General features: G+C 48.6%; 2 protein-coding genes across 2 annotated transcripts; one reads left to right on the plus strand and one right to left on the minus strand.

The window, feature by feature from the left end:
• Positions 1–2,230: 2,230 nt before the first annotated feature.
• Positions 2,231–6,143, minus strand: QC764_306830 (uncharacterized protein). The gene is made up of 3 exons (XM_062945787.1): positions 6,030–6,143; positions 5,553–5,766; positions 2,231–5,342 (listed from the first exon to the last, which is right to left on the minus strand). Exons 1-3 carry the CDS (start codon positions 6,035–6,037, stop codon positions 2,427–2,429), a joined length of 3,138 nt encoding a protein of 1,045 aa, XP_062801820.1. The 5' UTR covers positions 6,038–6,143; the 3' UTR covers positions 2,231–2,426.
• Positions 6,144–8,130: 1,987 nt separating this feature from the next.
• On the plus strand, positions 8,131–9,045 carry QC764_306835 (uncharacterized protein; the record flags this gene model as incomplete). The annotated part of the gene is made up of 1 exon (XM_062945788.1): positions 8,131–9,045. One exon carries the CDS (start codon positions 8,131–8,133, stop codon positions 9,043–9,045), a length of 915 nt encoding a protein of 304 aa, XP_062801821.1.
• Positions 9,046–12,312: the final 3,267 nt, after the last annotated feature.

The raw sequence follows: 12,312 nt of genomic DNA on the forward strand, positions 1-12,312 counted from the left end.
CACGACCACCACCACCACCAACCCTTTGATCAAATGCACAAAACCGGCCAAGCTTCCCTTTCCGGCTAATAGCCTACCTAGACTATAACTAACCCACATTATCTAATGTAGCTTGTGCATAAGGTACCACTGGTACCTGCAGTGGCGTGAGGAGTTGAGGTCCTTCCGGCGCCGGCGGCATGCCACTTTCACCCACTTCACACGAAAAAAGGTAACGACAGCATTTTTGTACTAATGATGTACGGGGGCGGCAGCAGAGAGGTAGTATCTGACTCCACAAAAGGGGGCCGCATCGAAGCGCGCTGCAAGGCCGGCTTCCTGTGGTCAGGACTCAGGAAGCAGTTCATCCGTCAGTGGTCACGCTGTGAGCGCCGTACCTTACTTACATCAGCGCTGGCGCTGGTGTTTGTTTGTTTGTTTGTCGCGGGGAGAAAAGGAAAAGAAGGCGGATCCCATAGATGGGTACCTAGCGATATCAGGATTCCCACTTATGGGGTTTTTGGATGGATAGTGGATATGAGAAGCACCCACCGGTCGACCGACCGACCGGACAAGAGAGAAAAGAAGCGGTGATGTGTTGTCACTTTCTGTCGGTCGTTGTCTTGGGGACACTCAGAACAGGTTGGCGGGCGGGATGGAGTCAAAAAATGAGAGCAAGTTTTCAAATGAGCGGTGGACAACAAATCGCATAACTCTCTAGCTTAGCTGTACCGTACTTGTTTGTTTGATGGCTGACCGGTCCCACACGAGGGCCGGACTTCCCAATGCCGGATCGGACCGGATACTGACACCATCGAAGCTTCGATTAGCACCGGCGGTTATTATGGTCAGCTTCAATGTTTTGCCGGTTTGGGTTTTCCTGAGGATGAGTTTTGGTGCGTGAATGGGGTAGGTTATGGGGTTTAATGGAGTGCAGTTGACTGACTCCATAGATACTGGACAAAAAGGTGGGGGTTAGGAATTTTAGCTGCTAATAAGCGGTCTGGAGATGGGGTGAGGGTATGTTCTGATGCGGTGGGTGGTGGTTGTGGTGACATGAGGGTAGTGATGTGTGCTCCGTAATAGGGGTGAGTGTTGTTGTGGTCTGGTGGCAGTATCTCCGGTGTTAGGTTGTTTGGGAGTCATAAAGGGCTGAGTCACTACCGTTAGGACGATGATTTGACTTTGCTCGTTTAGTTTGGGCGAGTCTCTGCCTCGTGAGGAATATTAGTGCTCTCGCCTACTGCTTATAGCTTTATATAATACCAGGTAGATAGATGGTCGACTCATAACTACTATATATTTTTATAAAGTACATGTAAGTTCAGTTAGACCCAATCAACCTAGATTTACATATACTACGTCGAGCCCCCGAGTCTTTAGCACCGGATGTGATAGAGATGGCCATTACGACGGCACGGGGTTGCCAACATATCTAATCCAGCATACAAAGTTATAAGCCATTACTAAACTTACCGAGGCGAAATTCAAGACAGAGACAGCCGTCTGTCTATATTCACGTGTAATTTCACATCTGCGATAGCCTAGCCTGGTTTACATTATGCCCCAAGAGGGAGTCAAGATACTCCTCTCTTAACTTAAAGATAGTAAGAAAGTTCCTTATCTAACTCGACACTCTACAACCGTGACCACGCTTCCGACTTTCTTTTCAGGTCATTTTAACCGTCTTTGAAGGTCCATCAACCATGTTTAAGGCCTTCTACTTATCCTCTAAGGCCATTTAACTATCTTTGAAAGCCTCTCAATCACTCTTAAACGCCTATATCAAGTATTCAAGGCCTTTTAACTATCTTTAAGGCCTCTGAACCATATGTAAACGTCTCTTGACTATCCTTCATAGGCCCCCAACTATCCTAGAAGGCCTGCTAGCTATCTTTAAGGGGCTCTTGACTGTCTTCGAAGGCATCCTAACTATCCTTAAAGGACTCTTGACTATACTTGAAGGATGTTAATTCTGTCTGCGGCATGGGCCTATGAGGTAACATTGTAATGTGTTGGGAAATGAAGTCGAGGCTAGCATTGAAGCCCAAGTCATAGTAAGATGACTTAGGTGGCTAGAAGTTATTATCTTCAGTAACTATTCACGCCTGCAACAAATCTTCAATGGCGATGATTTGGTTAACTTCTCTCTATTATCTATCCATAGCGTGAGACCCTCCACCCATAACTCAGAAACACATTCTAGGTCATCAAATCACGCTTCATAATAATGCAAGGGAGCTTATCAGCCTGTATCAATAAGTATTTAATATTGCATTGCATACATTTACCCCAACTTCTCTACACAATTATCCCCATCCCTGCTACCCCATCTTCTTGACTCCCGTCCCTTCTCACTCCATAATAACCAAATGCTTGCTTGCTCCCAAAATTAACAACAAATGCAAATGCCCCCAAAAACAGAACCGTCCCGTCTAAATCTAAATCTAAAGCTCGTCCATATCCTCGTCCTCATCTTCATCCCCATCTCCCTCTTCCATCTCAGGCAGCTCCTCATACGGCAAGGTGTACTCTCCCAGCAACTCAAAATCCACCTCCCGCTCCAACTCCCGCTTGGTATGCTCAGGCAAAGAGTCCAAGTTAAGAACATCCCTGCTCATATTCCGAAGATGCACCTCTCCAAGCCCCGGCTGCTCCCTGATCGGCTTCAGGGACAGGTGGTGTATCCTAGATGAGCTCCCACGGGATGTCGCCTTCTCTTCTTGTTGATTGCAGAGCCATTGTCCCAACAACGGCGCGTTGGGGTCGCCATTCAAATGTGCCTCAGCGCAGAACAACCCCGTGGACGAGTAGTTTGGGCCTTGCACCGCCCCAATAGTACGCTTAGGGTGCATAATTAGCTGTCCCGACGCCAGATAAGCCCTGGCGATTGCCCAGGGCGTCTCAACCTCGGGCGGCGGGAGCGCCCGACCTTCGGCATCCTGAGCCGGGGGCTCGGGCTCTGGGTGAGGAATTATTTGATGCGGGCGTTCAACTTCCCGCATCATGCCGTTGGGCAGTTTGATTTTGTCTTTCGGTTTCGGGTTATCGTCCTCCTCGTAGACTGATAGGACAAACACTCGACCACTTGCGTCGCCAACGACCAGTCTTGACTTGTCTGGAGAAAATACGCCGCAAGCTATAGGCGCTGGTGCTTCAAGCAGTATTCTCACAAGTGGTTTATCGAAAGACCTTATGTCCCACACTTTGACCACACCATCCGACGAGCCGGTGTAGAAGCGGTCAGGTGAAGTGCCCCAAGCCGTGAACTTCACGCCCACATCGTATTTCTCCCGATCACCCTCACACTCATCGATTGGCTGGCCATGCTCTAGTAAGTGAACGAGACCACGGCCGGGAGCAGTATCCCAAACGTACACCTTGCCGTTGGTGCACCCAGCGGTGACGTAACAATAGGCTGGGCTATTTGGCATAATCGTCAGCTCATTGATATCCAGAGCCGGGCAGTCCAGCACCTTGATAGCTGAGAATTGGGCGGTCCCATCTTCAGCGGGATCGGTGGGCCGAAAAATTCGAATTTGTGTCTTCGTCTTGGGCTCCAGATCCAAGCCCGAGGGCGACGTGGCTGCAATGAAAGATGCTTGGTTTGGATGCCATAGCACCTCAAAGACGTTGGACTTCTCCGCTGATAAGATGTTGAGCCTTTTGCCCGTAAGGCCATCCCACAAACAAAGCTCGCCCGAGTTTTTCCGGTCCTCGGGGATGTCGAGGTCATCTCCGGTTCGACTACGCGGAGAATACCCAACCAGGAGCAAATGCTGAACCTCCTCGCAAATACCCCATTGCATAGTTGCCGGATAGTATGCCCATTTTTCCGTCGGTACTAAGTTTCCTCTCTCGTCCGTAACGCGGGAGCAATAAAGCCTACCAAAAGGGCTTCCAGAGATATCCTCCTCGTTGATCTTGTACACTCTCACTGCACCCGCAGCAACATCCGCAGCAGTCGCCACCATGCCGGAGCTGTGCTTGGAGGCAATGACAAAATTCACGTTGCCTTCATGCTTCCACTCCCCTAACAGACTCATCGAAGCGCCTGATGGTTCCGCCCTCCAGACTTTCACACAACAATCAAAACCAGAAGTGTAAGCCCTGTTATGAATGGCGTCGTATGCAGAAGACACCACGGAAGAGTAGAGCCAAGGATCTTGGCTCTGTCTCATAGCATCTGTTGAATTCTCGCCCCTCTCAACGATCGGCCGGACAATTCGATGGTCGGGATAGGCTCTGATAGTCTTCAAGCTACAAGAGCCCAGGACCAAGTTGCCGGGTTTGTTGTACTGCTGGTTGTGGGAGTCAGAGTGTTCGGTTGTCCCACAGATGAAGCCATCATCTGATATCCAGACAATCGTGATGATATCCCCGGCACCGCCTGCCCACTCGGCTCGAAGAGCCAGCTCATCTTCGCGGCATTTTCGAATTTCGTTGTCCAAGTTCTGTGGCCTTCTCATCGACCCATAACCACGAGACCCCACGATTTCCCTGGCAAATAGCAGGGACGAAATCTTGCTTTCCCGCAAAAACTTCCCTTGTCGATTAGCCTCGTCCTTGCGCAGGATGATCGACGCAGGGCGGTCGTTGAGTTGTCTGTTTTTGAGATCCTTTAGAAAGTTTTCGAGATCCTCCTTTTCCCTGCCTGGAAACAGCATCCTTCGATTAGGGTCAGCTTCCCATGCGCCTAGAACGCTCGACAAAGTATCCGGAAGTTTTTTATTCTTCAAGAGCTTTGCTAGATGAGAATGGCCGTCCCTTTTTTTCTTTTTGAATTCGGCAGGAAAGACTCTTGAAGCAAGGTCGTTCAGCGATTGGATTTCTGATGCGGTGAGGTCCACATGCAATATGACCGGATCAGTTGGGCTCGAAAGTAAATCGTCAAAATAGCTGTGGGCATAACTGACAGCAAATGCCCGGTCTTTGAAGTAAAGGTAGGGCCGCCGCTGCGTTAACTGGATGGGTGGCACGCTGGCAGCATGACGCCAGACTGGCGCAAATACCCTCCTTTGAGTCAAAGACGGCGCGGCAGATTTCTGCGGAGCCGGCCCAGCTTCGTCGCCCGAATCATCATCAATAACAATGGCCTCCTCTATTGAGCGACCGGTCGCCTGCACCCTCGCCGGTGGGAGGTGAGGAATACGCGGAGGCGGGATGGGAGACGTCGGAATCAGGGCAGCCTGTCTCACGCTCGCCTTCGCTGGGTTTCGTACTTGGTCTGGCTTTTCGATGTTTGGGAGAATATTCGGAGGTATTCTGGGCCGAGAAATTGAGGATGATGAATGTATAGGACCGGGGGAGATCCTCGCAAACTTCTTCGGTATGGACGTCTCGAGCGAGGTGTTCTGAGAATTCTACAGACACAAGTTAGCTCAAATTGTCACTGCCTGGTAGCTGTGGGGGAGGGGAGGGGTACAGGGCAACCAAGCAGGTTTTGGGAGGTCAAGAGGAGGATAAGCTAGGGCGCGCGGTGTGTAAGAGAAAGCTCGGTACAAAGGTATTTAGGACAGGGTGCCACAAGTGATGGAAATGTATATATAGCAAGAACGCATGGTGGCACCTACTTCTCGGCCAAGCTGAGGAGTTTTGTCTCCATGCTCTCGGAGAGTATCAAGACACTTGAAAATACGAGGGAAAACCTGCTTCGTCGGGCACCTATTCAGCGCATCTTCTCTGTCGGTTTGTTCTCGTTCCAGGCGTGGTCGTTTGGCGGGGGGCTCGCCGTTGGAGGACGCCAGCCCGTTGCTCGGCGTCGCATTATTTGGAGAGATATCCGGCCTAAAAGAAGTTGTTAATAGTAAACCACTTCGACCAGGCACTGGAAGCGCAGTGCTCTGGAATGGGAAGCGTGTGGGAGAAGTGTTCGATGTCACTGTCGAGCTCATGGAACCTCGAGTAGCGGTGGAAGACGCGTTGAGAAGCGCGTATCCCAAAAACGCCCAAAAATCGTAAAAAAGTCGATTAAAAGTACAGACCCATCTAGAATCATACAAAATAATAAACCGGTAGAAATACAAGCTTGAAAAAAGGAAAATACATACCAGTTCATGTTGCTCGCTTTGCTTGTTCGTTAGTTGTTGTTTTAGGCCTGTTACAGAAGCCTGCTAAGTAACAACCGCCAAAAAATAACCTGCCAAATAGATACTCCTAAAGTTACGTAATAAAATTGGACTAAATAAATCCGTTTAACTTTTTACTTTAAAACTACTGCTATTTTCTACTAATATTTTAAATTCAATCTATAATTAGAAGTATTTATAGTTATTAGGTCAAATTTAATTGTTTTCTTTATATAAATATTAGCGTAAAATATCGTCATTATAATTCCTTTACAAAATATATATCTCGAATCATGAAAGTGTGACGAACTTCTATCCAAAACCTCTGACAAAAATACTAGTTGAAGGCACTTCTGAACAATCTTGGCTCGGTACAGCTAAACAGTGTACAACAAATAGCTTGTCTCATTCACAACAGTCTAGATACCAACGATTGTGACTTGTATTGCATACTGCGGAACTGTCTATCTACACCAGCCAGTTCCTCCGTATATATAAACCTAGGGACCGTGGACCGTTGACTTCCCGACGGTCCTCGGTCCTCTCTTTATTGGCCGATACTGGACCGTGGACCGTGAGCCCCGCAGTAGTCCCCGGTTCTAATCCCATTGGTCCATCCTGTCCACCTGGATCGTGAGCCCCGCTCAATCGCCCGGTCCAGTCCTGATTGGTTCCTTGCGTCCCCACCGTCTCCCAAAACCGTGACAGAAGGCTCTCTATATTAATTCTGCATCAAAACATGTCTTTCTACATCTTTCCAGTACGGTATATCATATGGTGCTGAACGGGATGGTGCTGAACGGGATGGTGCTGAACGGGATGGTGCTGAACGGGATGGTGCTGAACGGGATGGTGCTGAACGGGATGGTGCTGAACGGGATGGTGCTGAACGAGATGGTGCTAAACAACCGATTTCCAGAGCTCTAGCTCTGAGAGTGTATCTAGCTACATGTCAGGCATAAAAGATAAAAAGCCCAGCGAGGCTTTCAAGAAAAAAGCTTTATTTTACGCTGCTTAAATAAGAACGGTACCTGAAATCCCGCACATTTATACCTACTACTATACAGTGTCTTTGCCTTTTTTTTCCTTTTCATGTAGCTTCACATTTTCAAAACCCATTAGATGATCGGGATATGCATCTGATACTGGCCAGAAAGAGGTAGCTTGTATTACACAACCTTCAGCAACCTTCTACCAATGTGCAACATTGATGCGCCGCGCAGCACAGTCTCTATAGCAGCTCCGTGGAATGATGCTCCAAGTCATGTGACAGCGCGTCAGCTACTTAATACGCTCTAGCTTTAAGCACTGAAAGCTTGTTAAGGGCCTGTACAAAATAATCAAACAACAGCATAATACAAGATTAAGTATGCAATCCTCTTACTGATGACAATGTGTGTAACCATAACTTACAAACTAATCCTTCAAGTTTATGCATGATGGTTCTATAACTTTCTCATTTGTAAAACTCCCCTCAAGGATCCCTTAAGGAACTCACAATACGGATAGAGGCTCTGATGATATAAATACACCAACGCCTCGAGTCAAAGTCCGCCGACCATGGATGCATTATAGTTGGCAACGCGCCTTACAATTATAGTGTGTTGATTGTGTATCTAAGTGGGGAACTTATCATCCAAAAATCTGGTTAGTTTTTATCCTGTCACAGTCGGTGGTTCTTGTCCGTTTCTCTTCCCCTACTTGTTTCCATTCTTCTCTCTTCTTTCTTCCGTATCGTGTTTTTCGCAGACAGCTATTACCTATTCACCGGACCAACAACCTTGATTCGTGATGTCTGCTCGTTGCCCCCGCCCCACCCCCCATAGAGTATTTGAGCATGCAGGCTAACGAAGAGAGTACGGAGCTGTTTGCCTACCAAAGATCTAGTCGAAAACCCCAATGGAAACACAGCCGCGAGAATTACCATGATCGTTGGTCTGTTCCTTCCCTTCTCAAGAACCGGACAGCGCCAAACGACCGTGTCAAAATCCACAAGAATCGAAGGCATACAGAATGCACAAAACCTGGAGGCGTCGGGTTCATCAATGCTGCGTTGCAAAGCTACCTGGAGAACCCCTTCTACATGCTCCCTGACACTGTGATCTTCAGAATTATCAAGTTGTTAGACATAGTCAGCCTTGAGTGTCTTCGCCGGGCCGGTCGGTTATTTCTTCAATTATTCGAGAAATGCTACTTTTTACCAGCGAATTACATATCGGTGAATTATCCATGGGCCAGGTTTCGCCGATATCTCACATCTCAACAACGGACTACTCTCACGTTCTTGTTAGCGAGAGACTTATACTGTACTGATTGCTATGCCACAGAGCTCGCTAGGAATTGGGCCCAGAGAGTTCACTATTTGACCAAGGTGTACTTGCACTGCTCGGACTGCAAGTTCGACCACCCAGTATGCCTGTTCCTCCCATCTGAGCGCTCCAAGGGCAGAGGCAGCCGTCTCTGTGTTGGGCACAGGGGTTTTATCCGATTGTGCTCGCACACGGTTTTCCGATGGTCTGATGTCCAAAGGGTGTCGTCTACCAGGTTCTCATGGGAAAGGCTCAAGTGCAAGGGGGTGAATGACGAGACGGTGGTAATGTGTCGCGACAAAGACCACATGCAATCATGCCAACAGCAACCAAATGGATGGTCGTTTCCGTTTTTGTGTTTTGTAAAAAGTTGGCAGGAAGGTACATTTCCTCTGCACCCCCGTGTACACATACGCAAGAGGCAAGGCATATCCAATCACGCAAGGACCGAGATACGCCAGAAGCTTATACTGTACATATTTTGGATGGCACACGTCGACCTGAGCCCCAATAATTACAGCCTCACGCCCGAAATGTTGGACGAGAACCTTGCTAAACTCCGAGAGCTGCAAGCATGCAGAGAAGACTTTGTCAAACAAGCGCACGTCATGACCGTGTGTATATCGAAACCGGGCACCGAGGATACAGCTCCGTTCTGCATGGATCGAACAATAGCTCTACCATGGTAGATCCTAGCATGATATTTGACCTGGAAATTCCACAATGCCTAGATTGTTAATCGGTACCTAATATTGATATTATAAGCCGTGGTGGTGGGCTGTGTCTACAGATCAAATTTACACGAATCGTGGACCTGGCATCGGGACCAGATGACAGCGTCGCTAAGATGAACAGGGCTTGGTTTCAGGCCCTTGACCCTCATTCTTTTTGGGACGATGTCAAGAAGGGTGATGATAGCCAGAATCAGGATTATGATGATGACAGTGACACCCAAAACTACGCGGACGGGTATGACGATGGGTATGGGGTATCTTGGGGTAAGAAGACAATGCCAATGCCACTGCCTCTCAGTTTTATGTTTGAGAGATTCGTTTAAACCGCTTTATAACCAAAATGCACATAAAGTACGTCTTGTATAAAGGGGGTGACAGACGGGGGATGGGGAGAAGAGGTGGTAACAGAAAGGACTGTCTAAGCTTGGTATTGGTTTCCATGGCAACGCAAAGGGGCTATCGTGCAGGGACTCAATCAGGGGTTAGGGCTGTGCGCGGAGTACAGAAATTCCCATTATGGCCGTTCTGAGTGCTGAACCATTTCCCGGATGCTTTAAAGTAAAGTTGGATATCTTGGAAGATAGGAGGTAAATAGTGTGGTCTATAGCCAGTACATTTCTTCTACTAGCTGTTACTGAAAACGTCAGCCCGTTGCCAGTGTCGATACCTCATGTATTGCGCTTGCTAGTTTGCTTCTTTCCTCAGGCGCCTGCTTCCTGCCCTGGATTATTAGCGGCAACGCAACGGCTTGTCTTCTAGCCCATGTGCAGGCAATATTCTCCGGCTTTACTTCACTGTCGCGCCTCCACTTACTATCCTCCTAGTAGAATTGAAAAAGGAACCTTGGCGGTGCCTGCCATATAAGACTTGACCAGCACTACAGGCAAACCTGAAAGATTCTGCGCCTTTCTCCCGCCTTCCATTCGAAGCACTAGGTATCCAGCACAAAGCCGAATAGCCTGATTCTATCGACGTTTAGCCCCCTGTCAACAGCGGGTTCTCGGGTTCATGCTGAAAACAAATCCAAAATAAAGCCCATTCATATCACTTAACCTAGTCAAAAGATAGTCAACAGGCCTTCACCAACTCCCTCAGCACCTCCCCCACCGCCTCCTCACCATCCTCTCCGCCGTCATCTCCATCACTTTCCTCACCATCTCCTTCACTATTTCCTTCACTCATATCACCCCTCCACTCCATCTTCATCCCGGCCCCATTGGTGGGTACGGTCTGGTTGGCCATTGTGATGGTGGTGTGGTTGGTCTTGGTGTAGTGCTCGGATTTGTGGCAATGGCGGGAAAGATGGGGTGCTGATAGAGGTAATATCAGCTAACGGTTTTAGTGACGGTGATAGATAAAAAGTCTCTCTACCAAAAGTCATCCCTTCCTCGTCCTGCCCCCCCTCCCTCACACCGGCACCAACGGAACTGCATCCTCTTCCATCCCCAAGTTATCCCAGTTACCCCCCATTCTCTTCCTCGCTATCTCTCTCTCCGCGCAGTGTCATCTGGTTTCAGACTCTGGTGCCCATGTACCACCATCACCGACCCAGCCCGTCGACCACCTCGGAAATGTTACCAATACTCTCATGAATCCCTGTGACGGCTGCTAGGGATTTGGAAACCCCAAGACTGAAATGCGGCGAGGTCAAAGAGGGGGGTCGTCGTAGGACAGGGGTTGGCGGTAGTGGCTATAAAAGAAATGCCTGGAGCAGGAGCCGAAGGCGAAGCCGGGAAAGAAAACAACGGAGCCTAGCACAATAAAGAGAATGCGAGAGCTGTCGTAATTCAGCTTTGCTGAGCTGTTTGCGCATTCTATTGTTTTCGTCCTTCAAGATTTCATCTTTTTGGGAGGGGAAAGGATTCTGCCACAAGCTTGCCCTGTTCGAGTTATTGGCGGGAAAGGGCGACTTCTTAAGCTCGGCATAGAGTTCTTGTTCTGATCAAATAGACGCGCTTGCTTCTTACTGCCTCCCTACTTTCCCACATACCTGCCCGTGCTGCTTCTTACCTTAGCTTATTGGCAAACAGCAATGCAAAGAATCCGCCTGTGGTGGTTAGTGTGTTTATTGTAGCAGACAATGCTGGAATGACTGCACCGTAGGCATGATCATAGGCTGGTGGAGGACAGCTGTTGGAGAGGGCGCTGCGGTCTGGCGGCAACGAGTCATGGGCCAGAGAAGGAACAGCAATGTGGCCTACACATAATCAAGGGATGAGGAAGGAGGATAGTCAAGAGCCTTAACGAATAGTCGAAATGCTGAAGGGATGAATTAAGACCTTGAATGAACTTGATAGCCGTCAAAAGGTACTGGAGTAGCCTTCTCTAACTACTATTGCAAGTGTTAGAAGGGGCAGATGAGATGAATTTAACTATGCCTGTTAGGTATGGACCCATTGTGCAATACGACTGTCTATCGTAGACGCCGAGGCCAGAGAATCAGTATCACTGAGCGGAGTCGCGTTAGAATCCGGTGTTGTTGGTATGATGATGAGACAGACAGAAGAGGAGGTGCTGTAACTATCTCGCTGCTAATAGATATTGGCTCTTACTCAAGGATGAGTAAACACCGTGGGATGAGAAACACTCGGGCCCATTCAGTCTATCACGAGACCTTCAGATCGGAAGAACATAAGGAATCATGCAGGGCCAAGACCATATGATTACCTAACATTGATCCCCGTCAGGGTCTCATGATCCATCAGATTTAGTGTCGTCACTCTGACTGGATTAGATCGCCGAGATTTTTGCAGAGCATGTGAATTGCATGATTTGTGAAGGAGGGTAACAGTGATGCTGATGCTGTCCAATAATCGGTCTTCGGAGTTATGACGAATCAACGCTATCGTCCTGTTTGCCCGTGAGGTAGAGGCTTTGTCGGTTGTGGACCATCACCTCATCTCCAAGGTGTTAATTTTTTGGTACCACATGAGGAATTACCTGTGGGTGTGTGTTGTCTGGACGGGCCGCAACAGGCACCGCTGGTAGGCGGCGGCATCTGAAACTGTCAATGACGTTGATGATTCAGCCATGCCAGTGAGCCCCCAGCAGGGAAGGAAATCAACGACGTCGTTGACTTGCCCCGCTTTTTTCCCAACCTTGGGGGCCTTGACTTGTCACCAGCCGCAGCAAGGTCTAGATTGAAACCTTTGAAAAACTCATACCGTCACTGGGAAATATCACGATACTGGTAATGCCGACGTTTCTGGTGGACAACTTGCA

The sequence above is a fragment of the Podospora pseudoanserina genome, chromosome 3 (genome assembly GCF_035222485.1).
Source record: "Podospora pseudoanserina strain CBS 124.78 chromosome 3, whole genome shotgun sequence".
Lineage (NCBI taxonomy): Eukaryota > Fungi > Ascomycota > Sordariomycetes > Sordariales > Podosporaceae > Podospora > Podospora pseudoanserina.